Raw genomic sequence first — 24,915 nt, forward strand, 5'->3', positions numbered from 1 at the left:
ATATATATATATATCACCAATATCAGTATGCACATACATTAAAACCTGTATGTTAGGACACTTGCCAAAGCTGTAAGGGACAGTAGTGAGTGAATAAAATACAAAAAAAGAAATAGATCATTTTTAGAACCTGGCATCTGTCCAAACTATCCTTTTTTCGAAGTGGTCCACAGTTAGTCCATTCGGCCAAGCCCCAGTTTTCATGTCCTTGTAGATGGTTTTTCTCCCAGCCCCACTCATAGAGGCTGATTCTATGCGAGGAAAATTGGCATCCCAGTCTGTCCAGAAAAGAATTCTGAAGAAGGAGGAGGAGGAGGAGGATAAATAATGTTACTATTTCAGTCATTCATTACAGAAATATTTATTGCATGTATATTTTCTGTATGCTAGCTATTTGTTAGGTGAAAAGTTGCAAGGGAGATGGATGTATTAGCTACTTTAGGACTTTAGACTCCAGAGGAGGAGACAGACTAAATCCATGAATAAATATCTATAACTTATGAAATATTCTGAAGAAAAACAATTGCTGTGAAAGTGAAGAGCAACTGAGTGGCCTGCATGAATACGGCGGTCAGTGCAAAGAAATGTGAGGAGCTGACTTCTGATTGGAAGTGAAGAATAAAAGCAGCAGCATAAGGAGCACGATGAGCACAATGAACCACATACGCTAAGGCCTAACAAGGAAGAGAATGTGGGGAACTCAGGCGCAGAAATGAGGTCAGTGCTTCAGAAGAGCGAGGAGAAATGAGGAGTGGGAAGAAACAACACGAAATTGAAGAAAGTGCGAGTACAGTTGTTTGTGGTAAGGAAATTCTTGTGGATTTTAGTGCAAGGTTCTAAGAGGTACTCGAGACTTTGGAAGTTTTTAAGCAAGGAAGAAACATTTATATATATATAAAATGTTATGTTGTATTACAATATACTGTGATACCTCAATTGGCAAACTCAATTAGTTCCAAATTCATGTTCAAACATGGAAAAGTTAAAGAATTAAAGATATTTTCCTTTAAGAAACAATGGAAATGTCTACCTAGAATGTACCAATACATTCAATAAAAAAAAGAAACAATGGAAAACCGAATAGTTGGTTCTGAGGCCCCAAAATTACACTAGCACTAAATGTTGTCTCGGTGAGAGTGGTGATCAGACCGAAGCATCACCCCTTCACGTCCATGACTAGACACAACTTGTGACTCAGTCTTGGGCTATACGGGTTTTTCTTTTAGTCAGATTTTCAGTTCGATGATTAAGCAAAATTACTAACACCATGCAGATTTTTGAGTACTGGAAAGTTTGAGCTTGGAGCCCTTTGACAACTGAGGTATCAATCTATCCTGTTCTATTATATTCACATATATGTAAGTTTGTACACCGAAAGGATTAGTTTTTCCATGAATACAGACACAGAAGTCCACAGAGAATAAACGTTTTTAAAAACAAAATTTCAAAGTCTTGCCAAAGTGTAAAAGGAGAGAAAAGGGGGTGGAAAGGATAAAAGGAGAAAGGCACGGAGAGGGAGAGAGACGACTGTAAGGTCAGCGTTTAGATGGCATAACAACATGGATGTAAAGGCAGATTCGTTTTTTATCAAGTGATTATGAGTAAAAGCTATAAGACTCCACTTCAGAGTGAGACCATCGGACTAGATTCATTTCACTGAATGTCTCTCAAACAATGTTTTTTCAATCACTGATTAAAAAAAAATGTTTCACAGACTGTCCTAGGAATTTCCATAACCAAACTAGTGAGAAAATATCCACAAGCAAAATGTCTCAATTATTTACTGTCCGGACATAAAGTATGTGACTGACTTAAATGGTTGGGAAAGAATGCAAATGAACAATAGCATGCCAAAGAACAATATATTGACAATGCGTGAAGCTCAGTAACACGTACAAGGAAGTTTAGTATATAATTCCTTCTACTTTGTGTACCTGAACATTTCTAAAATAAAATTTTTAAAAGTGTAAATACCTCAAAAGTAAATAAATAGTTAAAATGTTTACAAATGTACTCGATGACATCTGTAAAATACTACTGTTAGGGTTCTTTGGTGAAAAAAACTATATTTAAAGATAAGATTGTTTTGAAAAAAGTATTAGTTATCTGGGAACTATGAAATAATTTATATGCAAAATTAACCTTAAAATAATACAACACACTGCCATTTCAATAGAAAATTGAAAAAGGTTAATTAGTATCAGCCTGCCAGACTCTTCAGTGTAAGTAGTTAAATGTCTTTCTTTAAAACAATGAATATGAAATGGACTGCATCTCACTTCAGATATAATTCTGGATATGCACATCTTTCATTGATTCTAAGTTGGTATTTTTCTGCTTTTCTTTAAAGCAGCACAAAAACACATGACTTAAAATAGTAAATAACATCAGCATAGAATCAATGAAAGGTATGGTGACCTCTTGTTAAACAATGCTGTGTAGAAATATAAAAAGTTTTAGAAAGAAAAGGAAAAACAATCCTTGAAAACAAATTTAGTGAAGTTTGAATTCATAGGCAGTTTTGTATATTTGTGGAAATAGCACCACCAGGTTAGTTAAGGTCTACTTTGCTCTGCAGTGCTGACACAAAGATTTCTGAAGCACTCTCTTCTCTCTTCTGCTTGTATGACAAGTGGGGAAGTGATGTGTCTCTTTTTCTACCAGTTACATCTTAGAGAGTACAAGTGTAATTCATGTGTTGGTAGTTCTGTCATTTTGCATTTTCTATAATAGGTTTATTAGAAATAGGTACATGTACTCTAGTAGGAGAAAAACATGGCTGGGGGTAATGTTCAGCATTCTATTATTAGTGAGTGGTCTCTTCATTTCTTCACACTTCCAGTGAGAATATGTTTTTTATTGAGAAATTTCTATCACATATTATAAAGTAACAAATTCTCAAATTAGTTGCCCTAAAAGAGTTCTTAACCTTGCCATAAAACAGTTCACTCAACCAATCTTAAGAGTTGATTAAAAAATAAGTGGTTTTCAAGGATCATTGTTTCATGAAATTGTAGCCATTCATGTAGACTTTACAATGTCATATTTTAACAAAATAATTTTCCCTATTTCTTTCTTTATGTGTTTAAAATGGACTAGCATTTTGATGATTACATAATTTTCTCAAATGTACAAAGATAGAAGGTCTTTTTGTACAGGACATATGGAAAGGTTCAATCACAATTGCTTGCTTTTAAAAGGGAAACTAGTCTCTGTATTCTGTAGTTTCTGTATTCACAGGTTTTGGTTTGTATTTGGATTAAACTGATTCAATAGATCATGAACAACTGCTATCATTATAGGTATGAAAGGGCCATTGCCATCTATCAGGTCAAGCTTCAAAAAGAAAAAAAAAAGAATGATTTTGGGGAAAATGTGAGGCTCATCAATCTATAATTGTTAGGTTTTCTAAAACCAACAATCATTAGACATTCGTTTTATTTAGTATATTCTCAGATAAAATTGAAGCTTTTAAAAAAAATCTCACTAATCGTCACTATTATTTTTTTCAAAATGCAATGCTTATAGCACAGTCCAGTTATGATGACAGTACAACAAATGAAAACTAAACACTAGCAATAGAGCAGGAAGATGCCATTTGGTAGCACACACACAGAAAAAAGGCATTAAAGATACTAGAACTGACATAAGTACACTGTAGATTCTGAACTCTCTGAAGGTTGTTACTCCCTAATAAAGTGCTCAATGTTTAAAAGGATTCATTTACACTTTCAGGTCATCTTAGCAATAAGTGAACTACTTTAAAAATGTAAAGAAAGAAAAATGAATCCTCCCTCCGAATCCCAATTTATCATCTTGGAATAACTTGTCACTTGGGAGACAGGGCCCAAAACCCAGAAGCGGAAAAAATGTGACATGATGGCAAATTTATCTCATAGTGTAAAGTGAAGAGCAACGCATTTGATGATGTGCAAGAATAGTTAATTGAAAATACTTCTTATTCGGTATTTGTATAACGTGTCAGACAGACCTTGTTTGCTATAAGAAGCTAACATGAAAGTAAACACGTTTTATGGGGATAATGTTATGACTTGTCTGTTTCTCCACCATTCTGAGGGAGCACAGTGGCTCATTCCACACCTTTCTTTTCATTTATTGTATAAACAAAGTTTATACCTCCCTCCATCGCCTTTTACCATAAACTTTGCACTGTAAAATGCATACTTGGGTACCTGTAAGTTGCATGTCAATGAACTCACATGTATGCATTCATTTGTTTAGCAAGCATTTCTGTAGCACCATTACACATGGCAAGAGCTGTGACAGACTTCACGGACTTGGGAGCAATTCTTCTTGCTACTAACAACTGTGGTTTTGTAGGGAATGTTGATGACACACAAATCACACCTCTAAAAAGTATCAAGTGGATTTTTTGAAAATATAAACTGGCACTCTAACTTTGAAAAGCTTTGGAGCTAATCAATACTGATTCAAAGTTTCTTCATATATTTCATCTATACTTTGAGAAGAAAGTAAAACCATACATTTCAATTTACATAGCTCAGAGAGAGTAAACTAAAGTTTAAATAAAATTATTTTCCATCTTTGTGTGTGTGTGTGCGCGCGCTTAGCTTGGATTTGCTATTCATTGAGTATGTTTGTGTGTGCATGTGGGTGTGTGTATGTATTTACATGTACATGTCCTTATTTTTCCTATATGGAAGAAAGCTCCAATGTTTGTAACAATCCCAGGCCTTTTTTTTTTTTTTGTATTGGGATTGAACTCAGATCCTTGCGCTTGCAAGGCAGGCCACTGAACCGCTGAGCTAAATCCCCGGCTCTTCCAGGCATTTTTAGAAAACATCCAATAAGTGTGAAACCATTTTATATTTGCACTGTTTTTATATTTAATTGCTACAATTATTGCTTAAGGTATTTAAATAAAACTCATATCTTAATCTTATCAACATTCTATAAAATAATTTTAATAATAAAAATCCTATCAAATCATGACAGCCAAGCCTGTCAACCTTTCAATTAACCCCTAGATGAGAATAAATTAGTATTGCCTCTTATTCCATTTTGCCAGTCTATTTCTCTTGATTGGTGAGTTGAGGCCATTGACATTGCTGGTTATAACTGATATGTACTGACTTATTATTGACATGTTATTAGCCTTTTGTTGACTCTTTTTACTTTTTCACCTTTTCCTTCTAATTTCTTGCCTTGCCTATTTGATTTGGGCCTCATGGTGTCGTTGCCTTCATTGTCTTTTTCTAGGATCAGACAGAGCGAGGATGTAAGACCCCTGATCTCAGTTAGCTGATGGCTAAACCCCATGACGCTGACTGACCTTGGGCTGTAAGGCCCAGACTGAGTTCCCCAACCTTCTGAATGGTTGAACTCCACAACGTTCAATTACAGGTTTCCCACGCCCTTTCTTTAAAGATGTTCAAAGTTGGGAACTTAGAAAAGTACCCTTGATGACCACCTCTGTCTTTGCAGAGTAGGTCCAAAGACTGGCACAAAATCCAACAATATGTTGTATATAAGAAACACACCTAGTGCAAAAAGAAATCCATAGACTGAAAGTGAAAAGATAGAAAACAATTCTCCATGTGACAGGAGCCCAGAAAAAAACAGGGGTAGCAATCTTATTTGCAGACAAAGTAAATTTCAAACCAAAGCTGAATCTAGTATTATTGATATAGGACGGTACTGTATCATACCTCTATGAATGTAAAATATCTAGTACCTGCTTTATGATACATAGTAGGAACTGTGCTTTATCAGAGCTACATTTAATGATATTACTCTAGAATGTTCTCTTTCCAGATGTTGACTAAGAGGCTAATAGAAAAAATGGTGCCAGGTACCACAACAGCAATAGAACTTTGCTGTTGTCTGGATATTATTCTTTTCTTTGTTTTTTTTTTTTTTAATGGAATGTGCTGAATGTCTATAATTTTGTTCAGATGACTGCAGAACCTGGAAAAGCTGTTGCTGTTATCGATGCATAACATACTATTATTAGTCTTTTTATATAAATATATATATATATATACATATATAAATTGAATTTTGGGAAACTTTAATGGTGTTGTCAACTTTGAAAAAAGTCATCCCAATTTACTGTGTTGAGTTGGCATTGTACAGAAGTGGACAACCATATAGGTCTAGAAATGTTAATTTATTTTTATTTTTATTTTTTTCCATGTGTACAGGGGTAACACATCGTACTAAATATGTAAGGTCATATCTACGTGGGTTTGATTACAGAAACTAATAAAGTATTCTCTAAATAATGAAGAAAAGAATAAGATAAGACTATAAGAGCGAGAAGCAATTTAAATATGTTCAGGGACCATTTTCATCTCCAGAATTAAGGATTATTTAAATCCTACATCATTGCCTTTTCTCTTTTACTTTCCTTTTTAGTTTTATTTTAGGATTCCCTATTTTTAATGTTCATACAGAGACTTCTTTAACTGAAATACTGAATAGTTTCTTTGGTGTGAAAAACTATAATAGTACACAGGATCCTAATGAGATAATTAATAATGTCAAATAGGAAGTAAAGAAATGGAAATAAAGTGTTTGTAAATGGGGAGGGGAAGATGGGGTGAAGGGAGGGCAGGGACAAGGGGAAAAATGAGAATCAATACCTATTATGTAAAGGTACAGAGTCCCATTGATGAATGTAATTGTATTGTATACCTAGATTGTACCAATAAATTCAATAAAAAGAAAAAAAATTAGTATTGCCATCTGAACTTTGGTCATTTGGCCAGAAACACTTTTAGAAGTGTTATTTTTCTGCTGTTTTTAAATACTACCACTCTAATTATACTAATTAACTCCAAATTTCACAGTAGCAATTAGTGATGGCAGGTATCCTCTCTCCTAGAAGCATTATCAGGCTTTCCTTACACAAGTTTAGTTTCTGGACTGACTTGAGGCATTACAGAATATTTTACTTCTGGAGATCCCTTTATATCAGTGAAATAGTGTTTGGTGTTTTCACTTTCATAGCAAGCTGTGTGTCCTTTGTGTTTTACTTTTGTTTTGTTCTTCTCTCTTTTCAGGTTGGATATACTCCAAATAAACTGAGATAAATGAACATTTCATAAGTGTTGTCAAATCAATGCTGTAGAAAGTGAAACACCTCCCAAATCTGCTTTGTTTGTTCATACCAGCTTCAAAACTTCCATATACCTGGTTTTTGTTTTTCTCTGTCAGTGTCAGGCATTTGTTATTTGGAAAGCATTCACATTTTCCTTCTAATGTTAGGATGCATACTGAGTCTGCATTTTTTACTGTTACACATAAAGTTTTTCATGCAGATCAGATGCTAGTATGACTTACATAAGTCTGAGAGGTGAAAGCTTCTTATCAGTCGTGGTTATACCAGAAATGAAACCCCAGTTGATAATATGCTGTCACATTTGTGGGTGGTATAGAGTCAGGATCAGCAATCTATTTGAACCTCAGGAATACAGTGTTAAAAATATAGGCTTTTCTCATCAAAACTAAAAGGTTGTTTCCAGGTGAATTGTTTTACAGAAGGTAAAAAGTGTAGACACTTTAAATTAGAGAACACCACTGCAGGGCAAGAAAATATTCTCAGCTCATTGTTGCTAGTGCTCCCTAATTTTAAAAAGAGTGAGAACTCCAGCATTTGAGGTAAAATCTGTTAATATTTTAAATTTTTGATTCAAATAAATTTCAAAACTGTGGAAATTAAAACATTTTACTAATTGGAATCACTTTCAGCCAGGCTGCTTTGGACTTTTAATTTTAGCATCTAAATTAAAAAATTAAATTAAATTAAAGAAAAGGAAAACAAACTTCTCAGTCTAATTTTTCCTGAGTCTTGGGCATAGACCAGAGCAAAAGACAGAGTGTGTGGTAGAAAGCTAACTGAAACACAGGGAAGCTTTCTCTCTTCTGTGTTTCATTAAACTCCTGCTTTACTCCCCTCTCTCCCAGGAATCTCACCCCCAAATTCTCTTCAATATCCTTTCCAATACTTTTGATTTGATAATAGTTTGGAATTTGCAACTAATTGCTAAGTAAATAAATAATAACATATAAACATAATTATTAGCATGCTTGATCATCAGCTGCATCTTATGTCATGTATATATAAAGTCTCCTTCTCAAAAAAAAATTAAAAAAAGATTAGGCACAGTGGTGCATGCCTGCAATTACAGCACTTTGGAGAACATTGCACATTCAAATCCAACCTGCACAATCTAGCAATCTAGCAAGACCCTGGCTCAGGAAAAAAAAATAAAAATAAACAAAGAAGAAGAAAGAGGAGGAGGAGAAGAAGGGGAGAAAAAAATAAAGAGAAAATTACTTTTACTTTTTATTTAAATAGGGAAAATTGACAACTAAGGAAAAAAAATACTTTTGATTCTCCCAGAGAGAGTGAATAGGTAGGACCTGGAACACATAACGACTGACTCCTAATCCATGGTGGCATTTTTCTTCTACTTCTTCAAACAAGACTATTGAAGGGGACATTAGGGAGTAGCCTCCATCACTCAATAGTTAACCTTGTTTTCCAGGATCATGTACCTCATCTTTGAAGTTTCCCAATGGCAGCATATCACTGCGGGGCTCCTTCAAGTTTATTTTATTTTTCTTTTAAACTGACTCCAACAACATACAAAATAAATAAAGTGGGAGGTAGTTAACATCTGCAACTATACAGAACAAAGACTGGCCCTGTGGTTTGCAACCATTAGAAACAATTACAGCATTTCTTTGGCAGGGCAGAGAGAAATTCATTAAATTACTGCTTTGAAAAAGAGTTGCAATGGCTTCCAATACAGCCTAATGTTCATATTTAGAAGATGCTGTGAAACTTTCAAAATACCTGTGTATGTGATCCTGTGACCAACTTGTGAAAATAAATTTATTGCTATACTGTATACATAACTAAACATACACACGTGTGTGTATATGCACATTTATGCAAAAATAAGCAATTTAGTGCACACTTTCTGAGTGAATTAAATTCAATATTAAACTGAGAGATTATTTCCATGGCAAATGGATGAGTAAATGGCAAACTTCTTTACCCAAATCTAGGGTCCAATGCAATGGCCCTGGGGTGCTCCATGGCTCCTGCTATCAGTGTAGTTCTTAGGGAACCATCCAGTTTGGCCACTTCGATTTGGTCCAGATTGCTGTCTATCCAGTATATATTGCCTGCTATCCAGTCCACAGTGAGGCCCTCTGGAGTAGCCAGGCCATGTTCCACCACGACCTCGATGGCACTGACACCTGTGACAGAAAGGAAACCAAGACATCCAGCCATTCATGGGATGTGAAACAAAGGAAACACGTGCTTGCAATCAACAGTACAAAGAAATTGAACCTGATTTTAACTGTGAGAGGTAAAGTGTAACAGTGCTACATAGAAGAGAGGAAACTAAGCATTTTCAAATTTAAAATTTCCAAGATTTAATTTCAGAAATCTTTTAATTACCAACAGGGTGACATTTTAAAAATAATTTTGAGGGAGGAGGGGTGAAGGGAGGGTAGGGACAGGGGGAAAAAAATGAGAACCAAGACTTGTCATGTAGAGGTACAAGATCCCAACAATGAATGTAACTGTACAGTATCCCTAAAATGTACCAATAAACTCAATTAAAGCTGAAAAAAAATAATAATTTTGAGGCTAGTACCAATATGTTACAGCAAAAAAGATTTGTCTTGTTTTTGTTAAAATTAGTGAAATTCAAGTGTTGATCCTCAAGGGTAGAATAAAATAGAAAAAGTATTGGAAAGCTGGGTGTGATGGTGCATGCCTGTAATCCCATCACTTGGGAGGCTGAGGCAGGAGGATCTCTGTGACCAGCCTGGGCTACAAAGTGAGCTCCAGTTCAGTCTCAACTATATAGTGAGACCCTGTCTCAAAAAAAATAAAAAGGTATTGGAGGCAACATACTTGTAGATAATAAGTATTCATACTTTTTCACTCATATTCATGATAGATAACATAGAGATTACTATATTTAACTTTAACACCACATCCCATGGCTAAAAGATATACAGAATATAACAAGGATACACATAAAAGAAAGAGGCATTAGTGTGAATTAAATAAAAATAAACAATGGGGTAAGGTCCGCTAATTTTCTTATTCATGCAATTTTTTTTTACAAAATGTTTAAAAATTTTATCTGAAAAACATTTTATTTATAAATGAAGATCATACTTTATAACACTTGTTGGTAGTGTTGGTTAGAAATATGAAATGTTTTCTTTAAGAATTAACAATCAAATCCCATTGGATCTAAACATATCATTTAAATTTAACATGATACAAAACCAGACAGTACTATTATGTTATGTGTTTAAATATTACAATTTTTCAAAATTACAAATGTGATTTATAGCAAATTAACAATTTCATAGAAATACTTTCCCCTTGGAATGCTACATAAAGGAGACTTTCCAGTGAAATATTGTATATATTTTTCTCAAATCCTTGCTATTAAGAAAGATCTACTTTGCACAAAAGAGCTAAATTGAACTATGGCAGAACTAGTTAGCTGATGTTAGCAGTCTTTGTACAAACTTCATTGTTTCTTTGACTTAAAGAGAAAAACAATAAACAATTAAAAAGCAAGCTATTTTAACTTACAAAAAATTGACTAAAATATGTAGAAATCAATTTTTCCTATTCTAATAAATGAAGTTCTTCACAATAAGTCAAGGAGAAGATCTACAATTAAACATGATATGACTGGAGAAGCTTCTGACCACTACACGCCTTCATCCTATCTTCATACATATGAGTGGCATCTCTGATTTTATAGAGAGATGGGATAAAGAACCAAAAGTCAAAGATTCATCAAAATTCTTTCTGATAACATGCATTTTGGAATTTTCATTTGAAAAGTAATTCTAAAATTAAATGAACTGATAGTACATGTACCTCCACTTTCAGAAAGCTTTCCCCGGTATATTCTGTCTTCTACAACATCTGTCCAATAAAGTAAACTTTGATTGAAGTGAAAATCAAGTGCGATGGTATTTCTCAGTCCAGGAACAAGTAGGCTATAGTCTCTTTTATGGAGATCAATCCTTCGGATCTCATGGCGAATAGAAAAGATGATGAATGCTTCAAAAGGATCTGAAATATAGATTTATTTTTAACAGGCATATGAAAACATTCACATACTTTGAGTAAGTTAAATTACATATTTTTTCAATATCCACTTATTTAAAAATGTGGTGATTAGCCACGATCAAAAAATATTTACACCTTGACATATAATAATCAAGATACCATAAGCCCAACAGAAGAACAAAATACTACAAGCAGTAAGAGAAAAGAAACAAATCATATGCAAAGGGAAGCCCATCAGAATCACAGCAGACTTTTCAACACAAACCCTCAGGACAAGGAGAGCCTGGAGTGAGGTATTTCAAGTCCTAAAAGAAAACAATCTCCAACCTAGACTGATATATCCTGTAAAACTCTCTTTCAAAATGGATGGGGAAATAAGATACTCCCATGGCAAAGAACACCTGAGAAATTTTGTGAATACCAAACCAGTGCTACAAGGAATTCTAAACAATATCCTAGAAAAAGACAATGAAGGTCACAACACCATGAGGCCCAACAGAGCAAATCTAATGGACAAGGCAAGAAACTAAGGGGAAATGGGGAAAATTAAAAAGAGTCAACAAAAGGACAATAACATGACAATAATAAGTCAGTACATACCAGTTATAACCATCAATGTCAATGGCCTCAGTTCACCAATCAAGAAAAACAGACAGGCAGAATGGATTAAGAAGCAAAATCCAACAATATGTTGTATACAAAAAATATACCTAATGCAAAAGAAGCCCATAGACCGAAGGTGAAAGGGTGGAAAACAGTTCTCCATGTGACAGGAGTCCAGAAAAAAACAGGAGTAGCTTATTCACAGACAAAGTGAATTTCAAACCAAAACTGATTAAGAGAGACAAACAAGGTCACTACATCCTTGTAAAGGGACAATTCAAGAGGAAGAGATTACATTCACACATATATATGCACCAAATATTAATGCCCCCAACTTTATAAAAGAAATAGTAAGGAACATGAAAAACCAAATAAGCAAAAACACAATTGTAGTAGGGGACCTAAACACCCCACTATCACAAACAGATAGATCATCAAGGCAAAACACCAACTAGAACTGAACCAAGCTCTTGAAGAAGATAGGGACTTAATAGGCCTCTATACAGTGTTCCACCCCACAAAATCAGAATATGCATTTTTTTCGGCTGCACATGGGTCATTCTCCAGATACACCACATACCAGCAACCATTAGAAACAATTACAGCATTTTTTTGGCAGGGCAGAGAGAAATTCATTAAATTATTGCTCTGAAAAAGAGTTGCAACAGCTTAATAGAAAAGGTTTAAATAAATGCAAAGGGATCAAAGTTATCCCCTGTACGTTATCAGAACATAGGGCAATTAAGCTGGAGATCAATAGCATAAGCAACTGTAGGAACTTCACAAACACGTGGAAATTGAGCAACAGTTTCCTGAACAATCAATGGGTCACAGAAGAAATTAAAGTAGAAATTGGACGGTTTTTACAAATAAATGAGAATGCCAATACAACTAGAGGAATCTATGGGACACAATGAAAGCAGTTCTACGTGTAAAACTCATAGCAGTGAATGCACACACTAAGAAAACGGAGCAAGCTCAAACAACCTAATGATGAAAGACAAAGAAAAAGAAGAGCAAGCAAACCCCAAACCTTGTACACGAGAGGAAATTATAAGCATTAGAGCAGAAATCAGTGCAATGGAAACTAAGAAAACAATACAAAAAACATCAAAGAACGGAAGAGTTGTTTTTTTGCAAGAATAAATACAATCAATAAACCCTTAGCTAACCTTGTCAAACAAAGGAAAGAAAAGGCTCAGATCCATGCATTTAAGAATGAAAAGGTGAAGTCACAACAGATTCAGCAGAAATCCAGAGGATCATCAATTCCTACTTTGAGAAACTATACTCTAATTAAATGGAAAACGCAAAACAAATGGACAGATTTCTTACCAAAGTTGAACAAAAAGGTAAAAAAATATATAAACACCCCAATTACAATCAAGGAAATTCAAAATGTAATCAAAAGTTTACCAATGAAGAGAACCCCAGGTCCTGATGGATTCACTGCTGAATTTTACCAGACATATAGAGAACTACTGCCACTACTCTTTAAACTTTTCAATGAAATTGAAAGGGAAGCAATACTTTAAAATTCATTCCTGGAAGCAAGTGTTACTTTGATTCCCAAACCAGGGAAAAACCAACTAAAAAAGAGAATTACAGGCCGATCTCCTTAATGAATATGGATGCAAAAATCCTTAATAAGTTACTGGCAAACAGAATACACAGAGGGTCATCAAGAAGATCACACATGCTGAGCAAGTAGGATTTATTCCAGGATGGTTCAACATATGTAAATCAATAAATGTACTACACTATATTAACAGAGTCAAGGACAAAAAACACATGATCCTCTCGATAGATGCAGAAAAAGGATTTGACAAAATTCAACACCCATTCATGATAAAAACCCTACAAAAATTGGAATAGTTGGTCTATATCTCAACTTAATAAAGGCTATCTATGAAAAAACAACAGCCAACATCATATTAAATGGCCAAAAACTGAAAACCTTCACTTTAAAATCAGGAACAAGAGAAGGATGTCCACTATTACCGCTCCTCTTCAATATAGTTCTGGAAACATTAGCCACAGCAATTAGACATGAAAAAGAAATTAAAGCAATAAAGATAGGAAAAGAAGAAGTTAAACTGTCATTATTTGGTGATGATATGATACTCTACATTGAAGACCCAATAAGACCAAAAGACATCTAGACTTAATTGACACTTTTAGCAGAGTAGATGGTTACAAGGTCAACACTCAAAAATCAACAGCCTTCTTGTACACAAATAACACTCTCAGAGAGAAATTTGGGAAACCATTCATTTCACAATAGCATCCAAAAAAAATGAAGTATCTAGAAATCAATCTAATGAAAGAAGCAAAAGACCTCTACACTGAAAACTATAGCACTCTGAAGAAAGAGATCCAAGAGGATATAAGAAAATGGAAAGACATCCCCTTCCTCTGGGTAGGAAGAATCAACATAGTGAAAATGGCCATACTACCAAAACTGCTATACAGATTCAATGCAATGCCAATTGAAATTCCAACACTATATTTCACAGAACTAGAAAAAAGAATCCAAAAATTTATTTGGAGCCATAAGAGACTTAGAATAGCAAAAGCCATCCTAGGCAACAGACACATGGCAGTGCGTATAACAATTACCAATTTGAAACTATATTACAAACCACTGTAATAAAAACAGCATGGTACTGACAAAGAAACAGACCTGATCAGTGAAATAGATTGGAAGATACAGAAACAACTCCAGATGTACTCAGCTACCTTATCTTCAACAAAGGAGCCAACCATCCTCAGGGAAGGAAAGATAGCCTCTTTAATAACTGTGTTGGAAAAACTGGATTTCAACCTGCCAAAGATAAAAACTAAATCCTTATCTTTACCATGCACTAAATTAAAATCCAAGTGGATTAAAGATCTAAATATTAAAAAGAGACACTAAATTTGCTGGAAAATGAGTTAGACAGAACTCTGGAAGACATTGGCATAGGAAAAGACTTTCTGAACAAATCCCCAGCAGCACAGGAACTAGCACAAAGAATCAGTAATGGGGGTCTTATCTTATTAAAAAGCTTCTGCACTACAAAAGAAACCATCAGCAAAACTAAGAGACAACCTACAGTGTAGGAAAATACTTTTACCAGCTGCTCCTCAGACAATGGCCTATTATCTAGAATATAAAAAGAACTCAAAACAATCAGCCCCAAATATAAAGACATGATTCAAAAATGGGCATCTGAAATGAACAGACATTTCTCAGATAAAGAAGTAAAAGCATCAAGTAAGTATATGAAAAAATTTTCCACATCACTGGTCACTTGAGAGATGCAGATGAAAACAACACTGAGATTCCACCTCACCCCACAAACAATGGCTGCTATCAAGAAATCAACTAATAACAAATGCTGGTGGTGTTGTGGGGAGAAAGGAACACTTCTCCATTGTTGGTGGGACTGAAGACTGGTGCAACCACTGTTGAAATCAACATGGAGATACCTCAAAGAACTAGAGGTTCCATTTGACCCAGGCATCCCTCTGCTGGGTGTCTTTCCAAAAGAATTAAAAGAATCATACCACAGTGATATATGCACACCAACGTTTATAGGGGCACAGTTTGTATTAACTAAAACTTTGAAACAGCCCATTTGCCCATCAGTTGGAGACTTGATAAAGAAGATGTGTTTTTTTCCTATAAAATGGAATACTACTCAGCCATAAAGAATGAAAAATTAGAGTCATTCATAGGAAAATGGATGCATATTGAGGTTATACTCTTAACTGAAATAAATAAGTCACATATGTGTAGATACAGAATAATTTCTCTGGTGTGAAAAACTATAATTATAAATAAGATCTTAATGGTATAATTGACAATGTGAAATAGGAAGTAAAGGGGCAAAGGTGTGGGATAAGTGGGAATGGTAGGGGAGGGGAAATAAGGGAAAAGAAAATAATATGAGAAAATGAAAAAAAATGGAAATGAAATTTTTGTAATTAGGGAAAGGAGGGGGTAAAAGGAGGGTAGGGACAAGGGGAAAAATGAGAACCAAGATCTCTCATGTAAAGGTACAAGATCCCAATGATGAATGTAACTGTACTGTATACCTTAAGTGTACCAATAAACTCAATGACAGAAAAAAAATTTTTAAAAATAAAAATGTATTGATTATATAATAAAATAGTATGAGAACACTTATAATAGAAAGATAAAATGAAAGATTTCACTATCATTGGAATTTTATCAGGCAACGCAATCTCAGAACATCACCACAGAATTTCCTATGTGTTGAGTAAAATTAGCTCTGTGACTCTTAGCCTATCTTATTCCTATGGAAAATGTCAAATGATCTAACAAAAGAGATTTTATGAAGAGATTTATTGGGCTTACTTGGCACCTATTGGCAAGATCTCTTTGTTTTGTGCTGCCAATGTTCATGTCATTACCCTGCTGGGGCTATCTGGGTGGATCATGAAAATGTTACCTTGGGTACTATCCAAAGTCCTGGGCTCCTTCTCTAGTTCCGTTCCTTGCTCTGTGTCCTGGCCTTCATGAACTGAACAGCTTTGCTCCACCATGGTCTTTTGCTATGATATTTCTCCCATACAGCCAGCTCACTATGGCATGACTTGCCTGGATTGTAACTCAAATTAAGCATCTCCTCCTTTAATTTGTGGCCTTCAAGTTTGTGCCCCAGCAATGCGAAAACTAACTAATACACTCAGATTTGTCTCTTTCATTTAAGTTCTACATAACAAAAGTAAAAATAGCTACTTTTAAAAGTTCCCCAAAGTGGAAATACTAACACTTAAAATGTAGAGTTTGCACTTTTTTTTATTTTTTTTCAGCTTTAATTGAGTTTATTGGTACATTTTAGGGATACAGTAGTTACATTCATTGTTGGGATCTTGTACCTCTACATGACAAGTCTTGATTCTCATTTTTTCCCCTTACCCCCGCCCTCCCTTCACGCCCTCCTCCCCTCCCCATCTACAAACACTTTATTTTCATCTTTTCATTCTCTCACATTTTTTTCTTTTCCCTTTTTACTCTTCCCCTACCCATCCCACCTTCCCTACACCTTTAGCTCCTTTCAGCCATTTCTAAATGTCAGTAATCTTATTAGAATCTTATGCATTTTTGCAGATTATTCACACCAGGGAAACTATTCAGTATTTACACATGTGTGACTTATTTACTTCACTTAGGAGTATATCTTCAATATGTATCCATTTTCCTATGAATGAATCTATTTTCTTGCTCTTTATGGCTGAGTAATATTCCATTTTATAGAAAAACCACATCTTCTGTATCCAGTTTCCAACGGATGAGCAAATGGGTTGTTTCCAAGATTTAGCTATTACAAACTGTGCTGCTATAAACATGGGTGCACATACTTCTCTGTGATATGATTCTTTTAGTTCTCTTGGAAAGATACCCAGCAGAGGGATGGCTGGGTCAAATGGAACCTCCAGTCCAAGTTCTTTGAGGTATCTCCATATTGATTTCCATAGTGGTTGCACCAATCTGCACTCTCAACAACAATGGAGAAGGGTTCCTTTTTCCCCACAACCGAGCCAACATTTCTTATTGTGTGATTTCTTGATAGCAGCCATTCTTTGTGGGGTGAGGTGGAATCTCAGTGTTGTTTTCATCTGCATCTCTCAAATAACTAGTGATGTGGAACATTTTTTCAAATATTTTCTTGCTGCTTTTACTTCTTTGTCAGAGAAATGTCTGTTCATTTCGGATGCCCATTTTTGAATTGGGTCTTTATATTTGGGGGGACTGATTGTTTTGAATTCTTTATATATCCTTGATAATAGTCCTTTGTCTGAGGAACAGCTGGTAAAAATTTTTTCCCACATTGTAGATTGTCTCTTAGTTCTGCTGATGGTTTCTTTTGAAGTACAGAAGCTTTTTAGTAAGATGAGATCCCAGTTGTTGATTTTATCTGCTAGTTCCCATACTACTGAGGATTTGTTCATAGTCTTTTCCTATACCAATGTCTTCCAGAGTTCTGCCTAACTTACCTTCCAGCAAGTTTAATGTTTCTGTTTTAATATTTAGATCTTTAATCCATTTGGATTTTAATTTAGTGCATGGTGAAAGATAAGGGTCTAATTTTAATCTGCGGCAGGTTGAAGTCCAGTTTTTCCAACACCATTTATTAAAGAGGCTATCTTTCCTCCACTGAGAATGGTCAGCTCCTTTGTCAAAGATGAGGTAGCTGAGTACATCTGCATTTATTTTTGTGTCTTCCAGTCTGTTCCACTGATCCTCAGGCCTATTTCTTTGCCAGTACCATGCTGTTTTTATTACAGTGGCTTTGTAGTATAGTTTCAAATTGGGAATTGTTACACCTGGTCCCATGTGTCTGTTGCCTAAAATGGCTTTTGCTATTCTAGGTCTCTTATTGTTCCAAATGAATTTTTGGATTTTTTTTCTAATTCTGTGAAATATAGTGTTGGAATTTCAATTGGCATTGCATTGAGACACTTTTAGAATAAATAAAATAGATATATTGGATGCAGACCACTGAAAAAGAAGGTATGTATACTTTTTGAATAGGAGCTATTGCTTGATTCTCTATGATGGGTAAGAACAGATGTTTGCCTTTGTAAAATTTTTAACTTTGAAAGAATGAAATGTCCTTTCTTGTAAGAATTTTATGTAATTTAATCTGTTACCTGAATCTAATTAAAGCATTATGAAAAGCTATGTGATCTGAAAATTATCACAGTGAATATAGGGTAGAGGTAACTGTGATGTAATTTTTAAAAGTAATATATTTGGAGGCAGAAAATATAGGCTTAAAACTTAGGTCTATTCTCAAATAGCAGTATGAATTTGAGAAAATTACTTAAACGCAGGTTCTCAACTATTTCATTTATGAAATATATAAGACACTGACTTATCAAGAAAACTAGTATCAATTAAAGGAGTGAACAGAAATACATCTTAAAATGTGTAATAATTATTATGAATATCAAATCTTGGAGATAATTCCAGGTAATAAACAAAAGAAATACTTCATAGAAGAAAATACTAGAATTATGGAGCACCAAAGGGAAGTCAGAATTCATTCCTCAGAATGAATTGAAACTAGTGACATTTTTGCTCTGAAAAGCTTCCTCATACTTTGGTATATATTTTGCCTTTTTTTCAGTAGTAAATTGTATTTGCAGAAGCTTCTTGCTAGGGACATTTATATTTAATTTCTGTTAAACATAATTATAATGCATTGCAAATGTTCACTGATAAAAATAATTCTATAATTAAAAACTTGATATGCCCAAAAGGAAAAGAAACATATGGAAAGGTTTAGAGAGAAGGTGATTACAGTTACAGGTACTTAAAACCAGAAGATGATAATTTGTAAAAGCAAGAGCACATCCTGAGGGATGAATACCACATTCTCTTGTATAAAAAATTAAGTAGAATAACAGCCTGGCCTCCAGAACCTCTGTGAGTCCATTAGCCACATGAAGAACTAAGAGAAAGAGAAGGACAAAGAAACAAACAAGTATGGGACATCAAGGGAAGAAGCTGGATGTAGTATTATTGCCGTTTTATCACATTCTGCCAAAGGAAAAACCATTGGAACAGAAAATATATCAGTGGATAGCAACAGAAAGTTGGGCAGGGGAAAGAATGATTATCAAGGAAAATGAGACCATTTTAGTGTCTTTGGGATAGTCTTTTAATTTTGATTGTGATCACATGAGTACATGCACTTGTCCATAACTTTTACAACTATATACTAAAGGGTATATTTTATCTTCTAAAATTAATTTTAAATTAAATTTTCATAAAACAACTTGAAAGAAAGCCTAGACAAAAAGTAAGAGAGAGAAAGGGAGAGAAGAAAGAGTTGTGATATCACTTATGATTGCTAGTTAAATTTTTCATTTTCAAACTTTATCAAACAATTCTGGGGCTGGGGATTTAGCTCAGCAGTTTGGTGTCCTGGCTTGGAAGCACAAGGACCTGAGTTCAATCCTGGTGCCAAAAAGCAAAACAAAACAAAACAAAAACAATTCTGAAACAAAGGAGAGAAAAATCATCATTATGGGCAATAGCTTATTATTTAATATAAAAAATAGTTTAATAGTACAAAATTACTTAACATAATTCATTATGTTACTACATTAAAAATAAATCATTCATCACTGTAATCTCCAAAATTAAATAAGAGAAAGTTTAAAGTCCATCATTTATGAATTAAAATTCATGGATGTCTTTAAAAGTGGCTACTTGTATTTCACATGTATAAATAAATGTGTTTAGCCTAATCATGATCTAAAATTTAGCATCATGTTTAAAAAGGAATCATCAAAAATAATCTCATTAAAGTCAAGTTAAGCTTAATTGCCAACTTGATCAGCTTGGGAACTACTGGAAGATTATTAAAGTATAATTCTGTGTGTGTTATAGAGGTGTGAGCTAGCTTTCATAAAATATCTGGTCTCTGTTTAACCCTTCCTCTTGGTGCTGTTCCTCTGCTCTGATCTTGTGCAATCATGAAATGAATAGCTTTTCTCTGCCACCTTGCCATAATATTTCTGTCATAGATTCACCCAAGCATGGATTAAATAATCTGAAATTCAGAGCAATGGATTAAATAATCTGAAATTCAGAGCAAAAGCAACTCATTCTCTCTCTCTCTCTCTCTCTCTCTCTCTCTCTCTCTCTCTCTCTCTCTCTCTCTCTCTCTGTATTGGAGAACTCTGGTCCTTCTGCTTTCGAGGCAGGAGGCAGAACCACTGTGCTAATTCCCTGGCCCACATCTTTCCTCTATTAAGCAGTATATGTTGACTAACTAATCAAAAAAATGAAAACCTGCCTATAATAGAACACTGATACACCAAGAATGGGACTCTTACTATAACTATACCTGACCATGTGGTTTAGAAGCCTTTGAAATTGGTTTGGTGGAGGTGTTTGGAAAGATTCAGAGGTATGTGCTAGAGTAACTCTAAAACACTGCAAGCAGAGACTGATAGCTTAGAGCATATAAATAGTAAGTCTAGACTCTTTGCAGTAGAAGCCATGAGCCATACTTTTTATACTACAGCAAAGCAGAGCAAAATAAAATACTACATTTTGCCTATATCCAGAGATTTGTGAGAAGCTGAGTTCAAGAGCTGTGGTCAATTGAGTTGTGGAAGAAATTTCATACCAATGCAAAAATCCTAGTTGCAAATATAAAGAAACAGGTAGCAGATGTACACATCAAAATGTAAGAACAAATAAAAGTTAATAAGTAGCTCCAACGCAGCTCCTCCTAAGATGCAGAAACAACTCCAAACATACTGAGCCACTTTATCTCTGACAAAGGGGCCAAATGCCTTCACGGAAAGAAAGAGCCTCTTTAATAAATGGAGCTGGAAAAACTGGCTTTCCACATGCTGAAGACTAAAACTAGACCCATGTCTCTCACTAGGCACTAAACTAAAATAAAGATATAACAAAGATCTAAATATTAACACAGAAACACTAAATCTCCTGGAAAAGAGAACAGATAGAGCTTTTGAAGATACAAGGGTAGGCAAAGACTTTAGGAACAAAACCCTGATGGCATGGGAAATATTACAACAGGGATCTTATCTTATTAAAACGCTTTTGCACAGCAAAATAAATCACTAACAAAGGGAAGAGACAACCAATAGAGTAGGGAAAAATTTGTGTGCTGTTCTACATGTAGAATATATAAAGAAATGAAAAAAAATTCAACACCCAAGTTTAAAGACCCACTCCACAACTGGGCATTAGAGATGAATATACACTTCTCAGATGAAGAAATACAAATAGCAAAAAAAAAAAAAAAAAAAAAAATTTAAAAATGTTCAACACCATTAACACCCTTGGTCAATCAAGAGGTGCAAATTAAAACAATACTGAAATTTCATCTCACAACAGAAAGACTGGCTACTGTCAAAAAAACTTACCATTAACAAATGCTGGTGGGGCTGGGAGGAAAGAGGAACATTTCTCCACGGTTGGTGGGATTGTAGACTGGAGTAACCACTGTGGACATCAGTGTACAGATTCCTCAAAAAACTAGGACTACAGATTCCATTTGACCCAGATATCCCCCTTGTTGTTACCTTTCCAAAAGTATTAAAAGTATCATACCACAGCATTGTGTGCAGACCCATGTTTATAGAGACAGTTTGCACAGCAGCACATAGGCACCTTAAGATTTGTAGGTGAAATACATTGGACACATATGTGTAAATATTACACTATTTATCTGGTATGAGAAATTGAAAGTTTAAATGATGACCAAAATACATAATAAATAAAGTGAAATTGGAAGAAATGTTAAATACAAAGGAGTATAACGAAGGGAGGAGGAGGAAAGGAAGGAAGAGAAAAGGAAAAATGAGAAAAGAAAGAAAAAGGGGAAACAAAACTTTTGTAAATAAGAGGGGAAGAAGGGTTGAAGGGAGGGGAGAGTGACAAAAAATAAGAATGAAAATATATCATGTAGAGGTACAAATGCCATATGATGAAAATGATCATTATGGATATCTAAATTGTACCAATAAAATTAATTTTTAAAATGCCATAGATACTACTGGGCAGAGAACATGAAGGTGAGGATAAATTGAAGCTTTATACATGAAAATATTTTATATATGCTTGGCAATAAAGCACTTACTGTCATTCTTAATGATGAAAACACTAATAGTGCACTTGGAGAAGAAGTCCACAAGGAAAAGTGATGAAGCATCAGGTTGGAGAGAAAAAAAAAAATTAGCAAAAATGAAGAAGACCTGACCTGCAAGCGAAAGATCTTAGTCTATTCCATGGGTAGTAGAAAGTTCCTTTTAAATTGTGGAAGGAGTTTGAGATGTTAGTGTCATTTTCTCAACAGCAGGTTATTCCCCACTTTTATTCTCCTTATTTATTTACAATTGTATATCTTACCATTCTCTTAAGTAGCCATTGCTCATCATGATTTTGTTCTTTACTGCAGGACTCACTCCTCTCTAATATATTAGAACGCATCTTCTAAGACTAGATTTTCTGCTCTTTTTTTCCCAATAAAAATACCATGTTTCTTCCAGTTTATTGCTTTCTTCCTCAAAAACCAGAGAAACCAAAGGATGAAAACAAACTTGTGGGAGTGAATGTACTACGACCACTAGAACATATTCATCCTTGCCCTGTGCTCTGGTCAAAATGCTGCTCAAGTGCAGTAGGGTTGAGTCAAAGAGAGGCGTGTGGGGAAAGGTTAAAATGAGAACAGAGGGCAACAAAGCAGCGGAAAAGTCAAAGGGAAGTTGAGGACATGGGCCCTAAGAACAGAAGACAATTGGAAACAAACACAGAACTACGAATAATTCAGAGAAAAGAGAAGAGCACATTTAAGCAACGAATTTTGACATGATCTGATGAGAGATGGCACAGCAGGAGATGTCAATGTGGTAGTGATCAAAGTTTAGGTCATAAAGGAATTTTTTGGAGTTCTCAAAGTCAATGTTCATACATGTACATGAGAATTAAATTTTGAGTGATGGAAAAAGAGCTAAATGATCATTATGTTTATATATTTTGTGCTCACACTCATAATCTCTTTCCTAAAAAAATTAAATTAGAACATCAATACTATTTTAAATATAAAATTTAGAATATCAGGACAAAGAAAAATATTGAATATCTAACCCAATTCAGGCTAAAAGAAAATAAAAAGGAATGTTATGGTATTATTTGAAACATTACTAGACATTCTTGCAAAATGACCAGGTGGCTGCATAAAAGCAGCAAACAAGCATAAAAAGGCAATTAGCAGAAGTATTAGCCTGTATGTCCACAAATTAAAATGAATCAATATTTCAGGAAAAGATGGTTAACAAATTATAAATTAAAGAAAGAAAATGTAAATAACTGATAAAATGTTACTGAGTAGTCAAGTAAAGTGACGTTGATAAGACATTAAATAAAAATAAAAGACAGAAAAGCAAAATTCATGGAAGAATATTGTATTTAAAAAACAAGATATTGGGAGTGAACTTACAGAAAATAGACTCAGTCCAACAATGCTATAAATTTCAGACTGTAATGATTTTAGGAAGGAAAAAAAGTGGAAAGAAATAAGAAATCATGAGAAAATTCCAAAATGAATGAGGATGATGACTAATATGTTGCATGGAACCTTTTAAATATGAGATAAGTGAGCATGAGTATTGCATTCAACAGAGAAAACACATTTTACAAAGACAGATTCAAGTGAAACATGTTAGAAACAAAGTTCAAGAGATGTTTACATTCTAATTGTATTTTTTGAACATCATTTTATCAGTACACAGTTGTAGTACATAAAGTTAACATAAATCTGCAATAATACATAAGATCCTAATAAGATTACTGACATTTAGAAATGGGAAGAAAGGAGCTAAAGGTGTAGGGAAGGTGGGATGGGTAGGGGAAGAGTAAAAAGGGAAAAGAAAAAATGTGAGAGGATGAAAATAAAGTGTTTGTAGATGGGGAGGGGAGGAGGGGTGAAGGGAGGGCAGGGGTAAAGGGAAAAAATGAGAACCAAGACTTGTCATGTAGAGGTACAAGATCCCAACAATGATTGTAACTGTACTGTATACCTAAAATGTACCAATAAACTCAATTAAAGCTGAAAAAAACAAAGTTAACAGTTCATGTGTGGAGTCGATATGTGTACATAAATACATCTTTATTCTTTTTTTATTCCTTTCTTCTCCTTCCTTTCCCTATCCCTCCATCTTGATTCCCTTCCTCTTTGAAAAACATCTCTCCCTACTTCATACTATCTCTGATTTTGCTCTTTATTTATACTTTGCATTTCTCAAGAAAGAGGAACTATGTGATATTTAAGCTTTTGTGTCCCGTGTAATTCACTAACATTTATCTTCTCAAGGTGCATTTTTTTCCTATGAATAACTCGTTTATCTTTGTATATGGCATGTAATACTCCACCATATTTTAATATCACATTTTCTTTATCTATTCATCTGCTGATGGACACAAAGGGCACTTCCAAGACTTAGCTATTATGAGTTGTGCTGCTCTCAACATGGGTATACAGGGACCACTGTGATATGATGTTTTTAATTCTTTTTTTTTCTTTTTATTGAGTTTATTGGTACAATCTAGGTATACAATACAATTACATTCATCATTGGGATTCTGTACCTTTACATAATAGGTCTTGATTTTCATTTTTTCCCCTTGTCCCTCCCCTCCCTTC

General features: G+C 34.5%; 1 protein-coding gene across 2 annotated transcripts in view; it reads right to left on the reverse strand.

Moving 5' to 3' along the window:
• Positions 1-24,915, reverse strand: part of Lrp1b (LDL receptor related protein 1B) — a 1,779,190-nt gene that overhangs the window by 594,167 nt on the left and 1,160,108 nt on the right. For both annotated transcript variants that reach the window (XM_033757153.1, XM_033757154.1), the window contains exons 24-26: positions 10,916-11,113; positions 9,051-9,255; positions 131-295 (exon numbers count right to left, since the gene is read on the reverse strand). In XM_033757153.1, the coding sequence (XP_033613044.1) occupies positions 131-295; positions 9,051-9,255; positions 10,916-11,113 (568 nt within the window). The remainder of the gene's footprint in view (positions 1-130; positions 296-9,050; positions 9,256-10,915; positions 11,114-24,915) is intronic.

The sequence above is a fragment of the Fukomys damarensis genome, unplaced genomic scaffold (assembly GCF_012274545.1).
Source record: "Fukomys damarensis isolate Sample0158 unplaced genomic scaffold, DMR_v1.0_HiC HiC_scaffold_29, whole genome shotgun sequence".
NCBI classification, from domain to species: domain Eukaryota; kingdom Metazoa; phylum Chordata; class Mammalia; order Rodentia; family Bathyergidae; genus Fukomys; species Fukomys damarensis.